This window comes from Alosa sapidissima, chromosome 11, assembly GCF_018492685.1.
Source record: "Alosa sapidissima isolate fAloSap1 chromosome 11, fAloSap1.pri, whole genome shotgun sequence".
NCBI lineage: Eukaryota > Metazoa > Chordata > Actinopteri > Clupeiformes > Clupeidae > Alosa > Alosa sapidissima.
This window is the reverse complement of record NC_055967.1, coordinates 3,276,966-3,294,873: the sequence shown is the minus strand read 5'-3', so window position 1 is coordinate 3,294,873 and position 17,908 is coordinate 3,276,966. Positions and strand designations below refer to the sequence as shown.

Below are 17,908 nucleotides of genomic sequence, written 5' to 3'. Positions count from 1 at the left end.
CTCGTTTGCTGTTCGGGTTTGCAAATCATTCACATAGCAAACTTATGTTGTGCTATTTGTTAGTGTGATCACAGCTGTGGATGACGGTCTTAGGCCTACTTTATGTTATAATTACCATACCATGAGCCTATATTATCTTATCACAATTAATTTGTCATCATAATTATCATTGTCAGCATGGCATGTCACACATACCTGCCCCGTTTACACGTACATGGTTATTTTGAAAAACTGAGTTACACTGAAAACTGAGAATTTGCCTCTGAAAACGATTCTTTCTAAAAACTCCGGCCAGAGTGGAGATTTTGGAACTTTGGTTGCACGTTTGCAAACTGACAAAAACGAAAACTTTTCTGAAAACTGACAGGTGTGCGCAATGTTATTTTTGAAAACGGAGAGGGTGAAATCTCCGTTTATGAAAATAGCCGGCCACGTGTAAATGTAGCCTGAGGTCTTGTTTTCATGTAGCCTCGACTACACTCTCCACCAGCTGCTCACCATCCGTCTGCTCTGCTCTGTAGGAAGGCTTAAGAAGGTATTACAAGCAGGGCTGCAAATAATTGTGAGAGAAGTGGTTTTGTTAAAAATTATTTATTTATTTATAAGATTTTCCTTTTTCTCAAAATAAATTTGCTTCCCTCCATTGTACTATTTTTGTATAATAACAATCAAGATTTCTGATTTTCTCATTTCATCATGACGGGCCATATGCCTAGATGCACAAACTTGAGCAGCTTCATGAGCCACTGTTACACTGAAGTCATAGTGGTGCAACTCTCTTTCTACATGACTCTGCTCCAGCTAGTTCATTCTATCAATAAACTAGCAAATGACCAAAGAGCCCTCATTCTTGAATTTCCCCTGGGGATCAATAAAGTATCTATCTATCTATCTATCTATCTCTGCATGATCAACTTGAGAGACTGGCCACACAAGCCAGTGTGTGGGGCAGCCGTGGCCCACTGGTTAGCACTCTGGACTTGTAACCGGAGGGTTGCTGGTTCGAGCCCCGACCAGTGGGCTGCGGCTGAAGTGCCCTTGAGCAAGGCACCTAACCCCTCACTGCTCCCCGAGCGCTGCCATTGTAGCAGGCAGCTCACTGCGCCGGGATTAGTGTGTGCTTCACTTCACTGTGTGCTGTTTGTGTTTCACTAATTCACTGATTGGGTTAAATGCAGAGACCAAATTTCCCTCACGGGATCAAAAAAGTATATATACTTATACAAGCATACAAGCATTTTTGGCTGGCTAAAACAGCATGTCCCGGACTCCCAGTGGTCCTGGTCCACCCGATCAAGGCCAGCTTAATTGCAGGAGGGGTAGTAAAGCTTGGACCCTACAATCTCACTATAGCGAACCTGAGGATCACTGTATGCGAAACGCGTTGTTCGCTCTGAATAAAATCGAGTAAAAGTCAACAATGTGGTAGAGCAATCTTATTTTTGCTATATATGTATAAATACGATTGCTCTACCGCATTGTTAACTTTTACTCTGGTATATATATATATAGGCTATATATATATATATATATATATAGCCTATATATATATATATATATATATATATATATATATATATATATATATATATAGGCTATATATATATATATATATATATATGTAAATGAATCTAGATCTAAAAAAGAAAAAACAACCTCCACCCCATTGAATCTATCCTTGTCTGGTCTAGTTCCCTTGCGTTTTTTTCCATTAGCCTATTTACATTTCATCATTGCAGCACTTCCTCTTTTCCTTAAGGGAGCATTGAAAGGAAATGAATGATAAGTGGGAATCCTCTCCGGTTACTCCTGTTACTCCTCCCTCTCTCTCTGCATCGCAGGAAGCTGGTCTCGCCAGGCAGCAAGCCCCCATGTGAGGGGCGACCATGAAATTTAAGTTGGGAAACTAAAACTATAAGTTTAGTCGAGGTCGAATGAAAATGGCACAAGCACGAAAAGCTATTTTCTGATGCATGGCCTGTCCGTCTTTAACGTAGGCCTACAAACTTTGAAAAACAGGAAAGGAGAAAAAAGAAGTGCTCGTTTCCTACATTAAACCTCCACTGTTAAGCAGATTTCAAGACGGATGTAGCCGATGGTTTGCAACTAACGTTAACACGAAAATGGGTTGGTTGTAGGGTAATTTAACTGCGACGTTTGATTACGCGACTGTTACTGTGAGACATCAGTCACATTTAACCTAAAGGGACCATCTTTACGTCTGTGTGGAAACGATTGATAAATCTGTGAACAACGTAACATTAGCTACATCGAACGAACCGCTGTCAGGCCTCATAGATAACTATTTTGACATGTTATCCGGGTTATGTCATGCCAGCAGATTTGGCATAAGAGAAAGTAAACTTAACCTTAGGGGTAGATGTTTGCTAGGAAAGACATTCACAGCTTTCTGTAAGAAGTAACGTTAGGCAAGATTGCAACGTTAACGTTAGCTGACACTACCAAAGTGAAGGATGGCAACGATTTTAACGGCAGAAGAAGAACAGGTAAGTTGGTTAATGTTAGCATGTCTAAATGGTTAGCTAATATTATTGTATTTAACGTTGGGTTAATCTATTACTGGGTTACCATTTAGTTAACCGATTCCGTTTAAAATCTGTTCCGATTATAGCTGCTAGTCACATAGAAGCTAGCTTGTTGATGTCTTTTATATTTTGTCACAGTGGTTTCCCGTAAATATTTTCATGTTCCACAGGAAGGATTTGGATACGTTAGAGTATACTAGTCTAGTGTCCTAGTCTAACGTTAGCAGCAATCTAAACCAGTTTGCTGTAACAGCTAGCCGTGCGATGATCGATTATAATTTAGGGAATGCTAACGTTACCTTCCTATAATGTGTAGCGCTACGTGACGTTTCGAGATTTTGCCATGATTGAAAATGCCTGCTTGGCTGGATTTATGGTAATATTATCAAGCTAGCCTTAGCTTACAAAGGTAACGTTGACTTAACGATATAGCTTGGGGCCCCATAAAAACTGACGTTAACTTGTAGGTTAGACGCCATCATGTATGTATCTGTTAACGTTATTGCTATTTCTTTCAAATGCGAACCTAAAGCTGATGATTGTATTCTCGTAACTGGTAAAATCAGTCTCAATATCGCAGCGGATGATATCCGCTGAAATAACGTTAGGATGCGAGTAGCTGATACACTTCCCAACTTAGGTTGTCTTTAACCCATTGGACCAACGGTGCCAAATGGGTTGGTCCTACACATGGGTCCAATAGATAAGTTGCTTGATTGGGCACTGTGGTAATTAGGACCAGCCCAATGCTGGGTAGAGAGTAGAGACAGATTCTGGCCATAGGACATAAGCATTTAAGTGCTACCCACTGTCTATGGTGCTACCTATGGCTGACTTTCAAAAACAAAGTGTATGAATGTCCGTCCTCTCCAGCTCATAGTCAGGTGAACTATGTGTTTTTGTGGGAAGTTTTTGGGGATTATGTAAACTATACATTTTTGGAAAGGTTATTGTAAAAGGAGTCAGAAAATCAATGTTTGCATTTGCCCAGATGTTTATGTGGCTGCCATATTGATTTTTTTTAAAAATGGCTGCCGTAAAAATTTTGTTTGTAATATCTCGGCTTCTGAATAAGCTAAAATGTTGATTTTAACTGCTAAACCTGTATTTTTAGGGTCACTTAAATACAGCAGAAACAGCACTTACAGCAGAAAAAGTAATATACATATAAAAAAAACTCCACTGTACAATAGAGACAGTAGAAGATAAACATGATACTAAAATACTAAACTATATAAACTAAATCAAATATCCACAGAGTGTGCTTAAGGATGATCAAGCATGACAGGGGAGGGACTGAGCCTGCAATTCAGTGTGCATTGTAAGGTGCTCTATGAGAGTCCGTGTCATGGTGATGGTGCAAATAAGTAAGTCCAACAGTGCAAGAATAAAGTCTAGAGACCAGCATAAAATAAATATGGACATATAAGAGAATAATGTATAATGTAGACAAGGTAATATAAAAAAATATATTAGTGCAAGAGTAGGTTGAGGTAATAGGGTTACAGCCATTGGTGAAGTATTAAGTATAAGGTATTAAGCATCAAGTACGGCCACAGTCCAGGCTGAGGGAGGGGTTGTGCATATGTGCTAATATTGCATGTAAACAGTGTGGCAGTAAAACAGTAGGCTAGTGGACAGTACGTACACAAACATGGAGAAGGTGAAGAGACAGACAGACTATGCAGAGAAGTCTATCTCTCCTCTGCCCTTAAGTGAAGCATTGAACAGTTCAATGGCCCTGGGGACAAATGACTTCCTCAGTCTGTCAGTTGTGCATGACAGTGAGCGAAGTCTCCAGCTGATCAAGCTCTTCTGCTTTGTAATAGTGCTGTGGAGTGGATGACATTCATTGCCCAAGATGTTGATCAGTTTGTTCAGGGTCCTTTTGTCTGATATTGAAGTGATGCACTCCAGTTTGGCTCCCACAACAGGACCAGCTTTCCTTACCAGCCTATCTAGTCGCCCAGCATCCTTCTTCTTTGTGCTTCCTCCCCAGCATACCACAGCATAAAAGAGGACGCTGGCAACAACAGACTGGTAAAACATCCTGAGGAGCTTACTGCAGACATTGAAGGACCGCAGCCTCCTCAGGAAGTACAGCCTGCTCTGCCCTTTCTTGTAGAGTGCTTCAGTATTGGCTGAACAGTCCAGTTTATTGTCCAGGTGTAAGCCCAGATACTTGTAGGTGTTTACCACCTCCACATTGACCCCATCAATGGAGACTGGTAGTAGAGCGGGCTTTGACCTGCGGAAATCCACCACCATCTCCTTGGTCTTTGAAGTGTTGAGTTGAAGGTGGTTGAGTTTGCACCCTTGCACAAGTACTCCACCAGGCTCCTGTACTCCTCCTCTTGCTCGTCCCAGATACACCCCACAATTGCAGTATCATCAGAGAACTTCTGCATGAGGCATGACTCAGTGTTGTAGCAGAAGTCAGATGTGTACAGGGTGAACAGGACTGGAGAGAGCACAGTCCCCTGTGGTGCTCCGGTGCAGCTGATCACAGTGTCAGAGAGACAGTTCTTCAGTCTGACGAACTCTGGCCGCTTGGTTAGGTAATCTGTAATCCAGGCAGAGCCGGACAGTAATGGAGTACATTTATTTGAGTACAGTACTTGAGTACAATTTTGAGGGATCTGTACTTTACTCGAGTATCATTTTTGGGGAGTACTCATGACTTTACTCAAGTACATTTGAGAGGCAAATATTGTACTCCACTTTACGGAATCTCGGAAATCCTCAATTTGTTTTTTCCCTCTCAAACGTGATTGGATTGTGCAGGCACCACTGATTGGGATAGCCCATCAGCAATCACCTTCAGCTTTCCGCCAAAGTCAACTCCATGTTCAGATTTAGATAAGAGACGAAACCATGGACGAAACAATGGATGAAGACGCAGCAGGTCCATCCCGGGAATGTGCCAACCCGTGGCCTCACCTCGCCAGACTATTTCAATTTTCTGAACAATTTCATGATAGTTTTCGCTTCAAGTGTTTCAATTACAAAATAGTATTTTCTATTTGAAATACGTATTTTAAATACATGTATTACAAATACTGTCCATCCCTGGCAACATGGTAAAAAGATGAAAATGACTTTATTTTACTTTCAATTCCTTTTACATTCTCCAAGGTATTAAAATTAAAAATTTTCATAACTCCATGTAGGACGTTTCTGTACATAAATGTAAGCACTGTGGCAGTAGTAATGCAGTATTTAGAAAATGTAGGCTACTCTTGATACTCAAGTACTTTTAAAAACAAGTACTTTAGTACTTTTACTTAAGTAGACATCTGACTGTTGTACTTTTACTTGTACTTGAGTAAAATTTACCAAAGGGTATCTGTACTTTTACTCAAGTAATGAAGCTGTGTACTCTGTCCGCCTCTGAATCTAGGATACCATGTGAGCGTCCACACCCATCTGCAAGAGCTTGTCTCTCAGTCTGAGGGGTTGGATGGTGTTAAAAGCACTTGAGAAATCAGAGAACATGATTCTCACAGCACTTTTCCCCTTGTCTATGTGAGAATGTGTCCTGTGTAGGAGATATGTGATGGCATCGTCCACGTCCACTTTCGTCTGGTATGCAAACTGTAGCGGGTCTAGTGCATGGCGTACCTGGGGTCTGAGTATACACAAGACCAGTCGCTCCATTGTCTTCATCACATGTTGTGTTGATGTTAGAGCGACTTTTTAGAGCGAGATTTACACTTGCATTGAACCAACTCAAGGATGGCCTTTGGGGCTGGGAGGACCTCTGTGGTCACTGGTTTGAGCATGCCATCCGAGTGTTTGAAGTATCCATTTTGCAGAGGATCCAGCTGTGGATTCTGCAGAGCAATGGCTTCCTGTGCCCATACTCCCGTGTCCTTTTTGCAGAAGAAGCACTCTTTCTTAACCAGTGGATTTGTATGGGATCGTGTGAATGGCAATGAAGAACCAGATGTTGAGGGGTCAGGCTCAGCGGTTTCTGTGCTTCTTTTTGGCAGTGTAGTGTCCGGTAGCTAAAGCATGTGCATTGCGATCTCTTGCACGAAAAATCACTGCAAATAAAATCTATCAACAGGAGCTACTTTGCAATGTGCATGTCTTTGTAATAATTCCCACAATAAATATTAAATGTTTTCAAAATAAATCATTTCTATACAACCACAGGTGGCAGTGTGGTGACTCTATATAAAACATATTGATGTCAATGGGGCATTTTGCCCATGTTCAGGGTGGAAAATAAAAAAGAAAGATTTGCATAAGATAAAACATATTGATGTCAATGGGGCATTTTGCCCATGTTCAGGGTGGAAAATAAAAAAGAAAGATTTGCATAAGACAAGTCAAATTGGTGTTTTCAAAAAGAAAAGATCATGGAGAATAAAGAAAAACCTATTTAAAAAATCTTTGTATTCCCACAAGGTGTTTGGGTGCTCTGAAAATGATAACCAAAATGATTTTTCAGACTTGTGAGGTCTGCTGTTCAGACCCTGAAGGGATTTATTTTCTGTTCATTGTTTTTTGTGAGAGTGTTTCTACTTATCTCGTTAAGAAAAATAAATCAACAGCCTATGTTGAGTAAAAATATGTCTTCTGAAGGCTTAAACAGAGCCCAGCCAAAAACTCCAATAAAATTTGTATCAACTTTGAGGGACAGCTATGACCATGCAGGATTATACAGACCAAACGTGACGATTTTGCTACATACTATTCCTATTTATGTACCAACATGCACTACATGGTTTAGTTCTTGCGCTGTGGGCTTGTGAACTTTGACAAAAAAAAGAGGCCGAGCAAAATCGACACCCCCTCCCCCTATAAAACTGGCTGTATCTTGGAAAGTATTGATCTTACATAAGAGTAATTTTATCAGTGTCTCCTGGGTAACATGGGTACACCTGGTAATTTTTTCAGAATTTTTTGAGACTTAAGTGCGTGGGCCCTGGTTGAACTGATGTGGAATGACCCATATATAACTTTTTATTACAAAGATATTGCAAGAAAACAACCAAACCACATGGGGTCATTTTTTACCTACTCATGCACTGAAGGGTTAGTATGGTAAAGTGTAAGTAGCACCATTGGATTCCTTGACCCTTACAGTGTGGGTTTAGCAGTAAAAATCAACATTCCAGTTTATTCAGAAGTCGAGATATTACAATTTTAAATTTTATGGCGGCCATTTTTTAAACTTCAATATGGCTGCCATATAGACATCTGATCAAATGCAAACATTGATTTTCTGACTCCTTATACAATAACCTTTCCAAAAATGTATATTTTACCTAATCCCCAAAAACTTCCCACAAAGGTAAAAATCTGAATATAAGGAACCTGACTATCCGGTTATCTGCCTCAAACTTTCACAAAGTGCGTACAAGCAGACATATTTCCCGGCATGTGCACGGAATCCGAATGAGGAATTATCTGAATGAGTTTGGATTCTTCCTAAAAGTGTTATTGTCTGATATGTAAAATTTACAGTATACCAAGTAGGCTACTATGCAATTCTTTATTGAACGCTTCCTTCACAGACTAGACAATTCGGATGTGACATCATTCCGAATTAGGAGAAAACTGGAATAGCACAGCGGCTAAGGCCAGATTTTTTACCTGAATCGTTCAGTTTTTGCAGAAAGCACGAAACTTGGTACAGGTATAGTAATACCCCTAGTGATCAAAAATTGAAATGGACCCCAACACATAGTACCTCTAGTGGCCCATATCTTGACTTCAAATATGGCCATCCAAAATATGCCCTTTTTTCTACATTTATAATGCTATGCTGCTTTTAACACATAATATGACGTGTCTATAGCCATCTTTCAGCATTATGAAATACATAATGAGACAATCATGCATAATTAAAATGGCAGACATGTTGGATTTTAAGGAAGTAGCCATACATTCTGACACTTCCTACGATCAACAGCACCGCTGCTGGAAAAAATTCTAGGGGAAACACTGAGATAAATTAGTACATACACCCAGTCAGAGTTAGATAAATTAGTACATAATCAGTCCAAAACATCCTACTGTCCTACAGCCTAATCCAATTGAGGTGGGTGGGGGCCAATTAGCATATGCTAAAGTTTCTTTTAAGGCTCATAGTGATTGTTTGAAAAGATCCATTTTGTTTTATTGTAGTTTAACATTTTGCATCCCATAAAATGATTATGCCTGTCAATGAAGCTAATTTAAATGCGTAATACCTTATGAGTTTAGCTCCCTCCTGACCCATTAGGGCTCATGCTAGTCAGTGAATCAGCACTTTTAGGACACTGGCTAGTGCGTTCAGTGCCCAGTCCTTGGGTGTGCTTTGTGGTGGAAACACCAAAAGCTCAAGACAGGTAAAGTTGAGTATTGTCCGCATAGCAGTGATAATCAAATTCATGGGAGCGAATGGTCTCACCCAAGGAAGTGTGTAAAGTAGGGGCCCTAATACTGATCCCTGAGGCACACCTGTGGTGAGGTCATGTGCCCTTTAAGGTAGGATTTAAACCAGTCAAGGGCTTTCCTAGACATCCCAGTTCAGATAGTGTAGAAAGGAGAATGTCATGATTAACAGTATCGAAGGCTGCAGATAAGTCTAGTAGAATGAATACTGATGACTTAGCAACTTAGATGAATACTTAGCTACTCTCAATGCTTCGGTCACAGACAGAAAAGCAGTTTCAGTAGAATGACTCTTGAAAACAGACTGCATAGGGGTTGTTCTGATATAGTAAGTCCAAGACTTGCTTGAAGACCACTTTCTCCAAAAACTTTGACAAGAAAGGAAGAAGGGAGATAGGTCTGTAAAAACAGGAATGGTTTTAGAGGTGGTGGCAAATTATACATTTTCCATCTTTATCCTCCTTGACTGATTTTTCTCTAGTTTCACATTTGGCTAGGGTCAGCCAGTACCTGGAGCCTACAAACATTGCACAGGTAGTCCAACTCCTCCAGAATGGCACACCAATGCGTTCCTATGCTGGGAAGGACCTATGCTCACTGCCCAGCACCGTGCAGCTCAATTGGCATTTGCCATAGAATACAAAATGGGCAGGTTCACCATTGACGCCCTGTGCTTTTCACAAATGAGACCAGGTTCACCCTGAGCACATGTGACGTCTGAAAATGTCTTGGAGAATGTAATGCTGCCTGCAACATCATTCAACATGACTGGTTTGGTGGTGGGTCAGTGATGGTCTGGGGAGGGATATCCTTGGAAGGGCACACACACCTCTACGGGCAAGACAACTGCACCCTCACTTCTCTTAGGCATCAGGATGAAAACTTCAGACCCATTGTCTGACCCTGTATTGGTGCAGTGGGCCCTGGGTTCCTCCTGGTGCACAGCAATGGCTGGACACACTCCCCTGACTTAAATCCGATTGAACACACGCTGGGACATTATATTTTGGTCCATCCAACAGGTTGCACGACCGACTCTCAGGGAGCTCAGTGATGGCTATGTCCACATCTGGGAGCAGATCCCCCAGGACATCATCTACCGTTTCATTAGGAGCATGCCCGATGCCATCAAGTATATCGGGGCCATACAAACTACTGAGTACCACCATGAGTTGCTGCGCTGAAATTCAAGCAAAATGGACGAGCTTGCCGCGTAATTTTTTTTCACTTAGATTTTCAGGGGTCTTTGAATTCAGTCCTCTGTGGATTGATAATTTTCATTCCCAAAAAGTGGCATCCATTTGTTCCTAACATATTACCCAGTCTATATCAGTTTGAATCCTACCTCACAGGATGCTCGTTTAACGTATTATGGCTTGGACAGCTTTTCGCACCTTAGCTTCCCACCATAGGGGTCCCCCTGGGCTCAGTTCTGGGCCCCCTTCTCTTTGCTATCCACACCACTTCTTTGGGACTGATTATCCATTCCACCACTGCTATGCAAATGACACACAGCTTTATCTGTTCTTTCCACCTGATGACCCCTTGGTCTCGGCACGGATCTCGGATTGCCTCTCAGACATATCTACATGGATGAAGACACACCACCTCCAGCTAAACCTCTCAAAAACCAAACTGCTGGTCCTTCCAGCTAAACCTCATACAGGCATATATGCTACCCCCCGACCGTTGCGCTCTTCAGACAAACATTGTCTAGCTCTGCCACCGGTACGCTCCGGTCAATCCAAACTTTTTTCATCTGTTGTTCCTCGTTGGTAGAACGCGCTACCAGTTCCTACTAGAGGAGGGACATCCCTCTCCATCTTCAAAAAACTCCTGAAGACCCAGCTCTTCAGAGAATATCTCCTCGTAGCATTACTTACAACTAGCTAATTCTAGCACTTACCACCTATATAAAAACAGCACTCACTGATGCACTTTTCCCTATTGTACTCTACCTTTTTGAATTGTTTTAAATTGTTCTAGAATTGTTGAGAGATTGTTTTAAAAGCGTTAAACTGTTTACCAGGTTGTAAGTCGCTTTGGCTAAAAATGCGTCAGCCAAATGTAATGTAGATATCCAGCGTGATGTTTTTTCCTCATTGAGATCTGATGTGTTATTTTTTTAAGTATAAGTATATATACTCTTTTGATCCCATGAGGGAAATTTGGTCTCTGCATATCCCAATCCGTGAAACACACTCAGCACAGAGTGAACACTCAGTGAGGTAAAGCACACACTAATCCCGGCGCAGTGAGCTGCCTGCAACAACAGCGGCGCTCGGGGAGCAGTGAGGGGTTAGGTGCCTTGCTCAAGGGCACTTCAGCCGTGCCTACTGGTCGGGGTTCGAACTGGCAACCCTCCGGTTACAAGTGCGAAGCGCTAACCAGTAGGCCACGGCTGCCCCTTAAGTGTATAATATTTTTGAGCAGTGTATAGTAAGAGTTAAGGTTTGCTCAGAAAGAGAAGAAGGTAGAATAAGAATTTATTGATGATGTAGGTAGTTACTTCAATTAACCAAAATATAGAATAATTGGCTTATTTTCTTACACAGTGGCCATATTGGAATCTTATCCAACCCACTTGGATAAGATCTCCAGATCCATAATCTCCAGATTATACTTGATGCCTCGTTTATTATTAAGGTTGTCATGTGATAAAATGACTGTTCAAACTTTGAAATTGTTTTTGAATGTTATTTCTATCATGAATAACAATAGAGATTAGGGATGCACGATATATCTGCGGTCGATATATTATTGGCCGATAAGTGAAAAAATGAAAATATTATTATTGGTCCGATAACAGAATTCTGGCCGATAATTTGCGCCAATATTTTTTAAAGTCCTAATTTAGGCCTACGTAAAGTCCGTCTGGCTACACTGAGCTACTTGAGCTTGGTTGGCTATACTTTTTCCTCAATATAATGTCAGCGGTGTGAATGTATTTCACCACTCTAACAAAATCTGTGGATATGCGTTCATTTGGGAATCTGTGCATCTCAAAATCGTCTCGTGAATGATCCGCCATTTAACCTTACCAGAGCGGAGCTCAGCCCTATCTAGAGCCGTCTTGTGCTGGTGTGTTTGCACTTTACCGCGCTGATTGGGGAAACAAATAAGCAAACTCGTTAGTGGGACGAGTACATAAGTAGGCCTAGTTCTAAGTTGTGTTTTAGTATTATATTTGCATTACGTTAGCTTGGGTTGTGTATTACTACCTAGAAATATGCTAACCATTCCTGCTTCAGTTCCAGACAGGTCATCTTAATAAGTTATTAAAACCTTCGGGGCTAACCCCTTTCATTTCTGCTGCAGCAGGTTGTGCGCAACAGAGTATAGACGGACATAAGATGCAGTCTGAGGAGTTGCAGCTTTATTCAGTTGAAACTAAACATAAGTTTCCCTCACAAACTCTGATTTGGTCACTATACTGTAGCTTATTCCCAGCTGAGCCGTTTATGAGCGTTTAGTCCTAAATTAAAACGATTCATACTCTCTAGCCACTCATTCGCAATTCACTGACGTCAGGTTCACTTAAAGGAGCCACACATACTGTAGGGCTAGGCTACTGTTATGTTGTTGACTGCCGCACTATTGAGGACTATTATGAGTTCTGTCCTATCATTTAGTGGTAGGTAAAATTACTGCAGTAAAATTATGCTTATTAAATGCTTTCCCCAAATCACTTTTCACAATTTCTTTTCAAAAGTAATATTATCGGTTATCGTATCGGTATCGGCCACAACAAACTAATAAATATCGGTTATCGTTATCAGCCCTAAAATTCCATATCGGTGCATCTCTAATAGAGATGGTCTATATTTTCACATTTGGTATCCGCCATATTGGATTTCAACATCAAGTTTGTTTGGAAATCATGTCAATAGCGTCCTTGACCCTAAAAATTGAGTGTTAGAACTTAAAATACTTATCTTAAATACTTATACTTATCTCTATCTTTTTTTATCTTTATACTTTTTCAATTTTGAAGTTGTATCAACAATTCTATTAAGAATGGTAGCCATATTTGAATTCAAGATGGCGGCCACTGGGGGCGCTATGTGTTGGGGTCCATTTCAGTTTTTGATCTCTAGGGGTAGTAGTATAAGCCTAACTTTGCCAAGTTTCATGCTTTCTGCAAAAACTGGTCGATTCCGGTGCTTAGCCGCTGTACTAGAACGCAGCATAAGCAGAGACTTTCTAATGAGGAGACAGCACTCAGAATATCCCATAGAAATGTATGCGGTTAGTTCATAAGGCTAACGCAAAAATGGCAGTCTACACATAGCCGCCAAAAGTTGACATGTGAATTAGGGATGGGCGATATGGCCTAAAATCCATATTGCGAAATATATTGAAGCCTCTTGCGATAATGATACATATCGCGATATAAAAATGATAATAGAGCAAGGTTGGTGTGTCAAGATTTGTGAAGCCTTGTGCACACGCAGTTCTGCCCGAAATAGATGCCTGATTGTGCTCAAAAATATGGCCGCAGAGTGGAGGGACTCGGGAAAACTTCCAGTTTCTGAACTGGTTGCAGTTCCTTCTCTGGCTCCACGTGAGGGCGCTCGTCCACGAGTGCAGAATGAATGGAGGTCTATGGAGCTGTACCCCTCAAAATCCGCTTTTCTCGGGATATCATTTTTTGTCAAGTAATTTGAATATTGTATTTGAAAGGGGAGGCAAAGAAAATACACTTGGTTGATTATTATATTTTTTAAAGTCACTTAATTGTTCTAAAAAGCCTTTCACACGTGTCAATGACGTCATTCATTAGCACCATGCTAGCGTGTTATGGGCAACAACGACCCAACCTCTAAGAAATCAAAAGGACATAAGTACTCATTCATTCAACTTTTGACCTATATCCCATGTTGAACTTATACAAACTACAGTCAAATCTGAGATTTCTCAACGACAATCAGGGGAAAGAGACTAATTTAGCCGTCTAGCTCCATTGTCTCCCATTAATTTTGCACTCATGGCTATCGCCCCCAGTGGAACTCTGGTGGAACTGCAACCACAATTCGGTACAATGGGAATTAATACGGAGTGGCCAGGCTCTCCGTAGACGGGCTCTGAACCTACTGGCTTCAACAGTCAGCATGCTAGTTATTGTTCTTATTTTGATTCGAGTGCTTGCAAAAAAGATGACTGCCAAACCACAATAAATGTCTGATCGTGAATGTGTAATTTACGTCCATGTTAATAAGTTCTGACGATATAATGTTGGCAATGCACACATTTCACAGCACTTTTATGTAGGCTACAGTGGTAACAGATAATTTCGCTTCTCAACTGTCAGGGGACTGTGAGCAACTCTTCTTTAGTGCTGCTTTAATGTGAGTATTGAACAGTTTTATGCCATTGAATAGAAACTGTCCCGGTATCTCATTTTGCCCATGTGGAGAGACCTGAGCCTCTTATCAGAGGGCAGAGAGAAATTGTAGGATGACTGCACTCTTTCTTGAGGTGCCTTGTTTTCTTGTGGCAGCATGTGTGTCCTTAATCATATTAAGGATACATAGAGTCTAAAACTCTAAACCATTGAGTGTTTTATAGACCAATGGGCTACTTGCTCGAAGGGCTCTCAATGTGGCCGTTTTGTTTTCCGGTGGAGTGTAAACTGTTGTAACGGCATCTTCTGTTATATTCTGCTTCTTACATCTTCACTCTGACACTGAATATCTTACCCTGATTGCCCAATAATAAATATTTTGACACGCATAAATCCTCCTTTATCGCAACGTGTTGATTGACTAGGTCCAACATCCAATCGGGTCTGTGTAGACACTAATTTCATTAACAATAGCTTCAGGTTCAAACACACTTGGCTCCACCGGTTCACAAACAAGCCGCATGCAAATAGCCTATAGAAGCACTGTAAAATGTAGGCCTTCAGTGTAAAGCAGGGGTCTCAAACTCAAATGAGCTGGGGGCCAATTCTGCCAACGTCATCTGATTGGAGGGCCGGCTATTTCTGAAAATGCAATGTTCTTTTTTTCAAATACCACACAAAACTGCAAACAGAAAGTGCAAGTGTTTTTATCTAGTTTTAGACACCTGTGCTAGCAACCTTAGCTTATAAATAAAATAATGATAAAAGAAATATTAATACAAATTATAAAATAAATGAAAAACATAAAAACAGGTATGTGTGTGTGTTTCACACCAAATAAAAATATTTCCTCTCATAACTTTTTTAAACCTGGCAAACTAGGCATCAGGGTTAAGAAAGCCATTGCAAACACCATTGGATTTTTATATCAAAATTTCAAAAGGCTATGGCTTGAAAGTGGTCAGAGATAAAGTCCTACTGTAAATGTAAAAATCTTTGAGTAAAACAAAAGTTTATGAAGGGGGTAAATTTACCCATCTAATTTGTCACTGGATGGCAAGCACTTCAAATTATGCACCTTTCAGTAAATACTGGATGAACATATTTAAGCAGGTTTACTTTCCTTTTTTCATATTACCCACATAACAAATTAACAGGAAAACACCTAAGATGTATACCAACACCTAAGATGTTGTGGTTTAGTAATAGATTACTACAATATAGGCCTACAATAAAGTATTCTGGTCAAACAGTTCCTATCGCGGGTAATCTGCAGTACCCAGAGGTTCGCGTCATATTGCGGGTGACTTTGTAGTTCTTTAGAGCCCTATTTCTACTAGCCCTGCTGTCTGTACCACATCCATTACGGACACTATCATCACGATTACCACTGCAACCTCCAAGCTATGTTGGGCAGAGGGTCGAAACAAGCATGGTATGCTTAGTGGACACCGTTGTATACACGCACCTCCATTCACAGACGCACCGTGACTATCTCTGTCATAGACGATCGATCATAATCTCCAAAATATTAAATATTACTCCTTAAATATGATATTCTCCTTCAGAATTAGAATAGGTGAATAACATAGCTTACCTAATACTTCATCACACGTGAACGTTTTTCAACATTTGGTGTAGGCCTATTTCTGCTTAATTTCTGCTTCAATTTCTGCAACACTATGGCCTGCATCGCTTCCGCGTCATTATCTACATATGCACGTTTTTGTGTTTCTCGCGTGTAATACAAGTATTTCCTGAAAACTTTGCGCAGCGATTTTGGGTTTGAATCAAGCTCTGGATGTCTTGCACATAGTGGAGCAGAGTAGGCCTACAAATGAGATTTGTCACCGTACCTCGATCTATCGTCTATTTGAATCAGTATCGTTGTTTGTCGCAATTAATAGCCTCAAGGGCTGGATTACATTATTATTTTGTCATACGTCGCGGGCCGGAATTGGGCAGGACGCGGGCCGGATTTGGCCCGCGGGCCGGGTGTTTGAGACCCCTGGTGTAAAGGCTACTGTAAAACCAATGCAAGGACCTAAGAATTGGAGGAATGTGCTCTGTTTTCTTGGTCCTGGATAGAACTGGAGCATTTTAATGAGCTGTAGTTGTGGGAACTATGCAACATTTTCAACTTAATAAATCAGTTTAGAAATCATTGTGATGGTTAAATGACCTGTTGTGGCAAAAATGGCGGCTTTCCCTGATCCTAGCGGAAAACCAGCCTTGCAAGATCTGCACTAGCGTCCCGGCAAAGTCTGAATCAGGAAGTTTTGAGAGAAGCGAGAACGAGCAACAGAGAGCAACAGCGATAGATTCATTTTTTAGATGTTCATCATGGCAGAACTAGCGAAAAGAGACGGTTGTGAAATATGCAATCCAAAGCTGTAGGGGGGAGTCCTGTAGAGAAAAATGCAACAACAAAGGTGAGAAATCGGTTAAGAAATGACTAGAGTTACAGAGCCTTTAAAGGAGAATTCCGGCCATTTTTCACACAGATCTGTTTCTCGAGGTCACCGAGTATTGCTTAGCATAGCTTGAATTGCGCTGGCTGTATGTTGTCAGTGAAGGCAGTATTGAAATTCAACATATTTCCTTTATCTCTGACATCATGGTAATTTTGCATGTACAGTAGCTCCTTTAAATTCCACTGTGGAAATGATTGGGTTAAAAGACAAAAAGGCAGATTTTGCTTAATTGTAAAGAAATTGGAAATCCCTGATCCCTGATCCCAGAGAGGCTGTGTGGAATGATGCAGAAATGAAAGACATTGGATTTTTTTTGTCAGGCCTTAGCAGTTGAATTTAATGTTATAATCTTTGTAAACTATTCAATTAATATGCAATCTTCAATTACAGTTGCAGTTTAAAGATCAATACCCTCTGAAATACTATTGCATGGTACACTACATGTATGTACTTTTTGTAAAGTCTGCACAAATTTGTGTCCCTTTATTTAGGCTACAAAGCAGTTTCTTGAGGAGATCAATAAATGGACCACGCAGCATGGTGTTTCACCTCTATCTTGGGAGGTGGCCATCAAGTTTCTCATGGCTCGAAAATTTGATGTTTTCAGAGCCATAGAGCTTTTTCACAGCTACAGGGTATTTGTTTATTTCTATGAATTTGGGATTTTTATGAATGTATTAATATGCTTATTTCAGTATGAATACATTATGGTTACAATAAATATGTTAAAGCAATGGTTCATTTCACCCTAGGGTCCTTTGCACCATGACCTTGAGCTAAACACCCCCTCAGAAGCTTTTTTCCCTTGGCCGAACATTGGTCAAGTTAGCGTCAGGATAATAACTTAGAGTAGGCGCTAATGGAACCAGCGATGCCCGGAATGGTAACAAACTTCTACAGTAGTACAAATATGTTCTGTACTCATAAAACAAGGCATTGGAATGTTTGTAAGTACACCAGGAGTTTATTTAAATAACACTTCTTGATGGCTTCTACTCTGCTGCTAGCTACTGCTGCATCAACGTTACTTCCGTGATTTGGGAAAAGCCCGTAAAAGTCCTGGCAGCAGGGTAATTTATGAGGTACATCGTTGGTTCCGTTAGCGCCTGCTCTAAGCTATTAGCTATTATCCTGATAGCGCTAACTCGACCAATGTT

At 40.7% G+C, this 17,908-nt stretch overlaps 1 protein-coding gene across 1 annotated transcript in view; it reads left to right on the top strand.

Annotated features, from left to right (window-relative positions):
* The first annotated feature begins 1,793 nt into the window (after nt 1–1,793).
* ptpn9a (protein tyrosine phosphatase non-receptor type 9a) overlaps nt 1,794–17,908 on the top strand; it is a 78,776-nt gene continuing 62,661 nt past the window's right edge. Inside the window, exons 1-2 of the mRNA XM_042108783.1 lie at nt 1,794–2,507; nt 17,243–17,386. Coding sequence (XP_041964717.1) covers nt 2,475–2,507; nt 17,243–17,386 — 177 coding nt within the window. The 5' untranslated portion in view covers nt 1,794–2,474. The remainder of the gene's footprint in view (nt 2,508–17,242; nt 17,387–17,908) is intronic.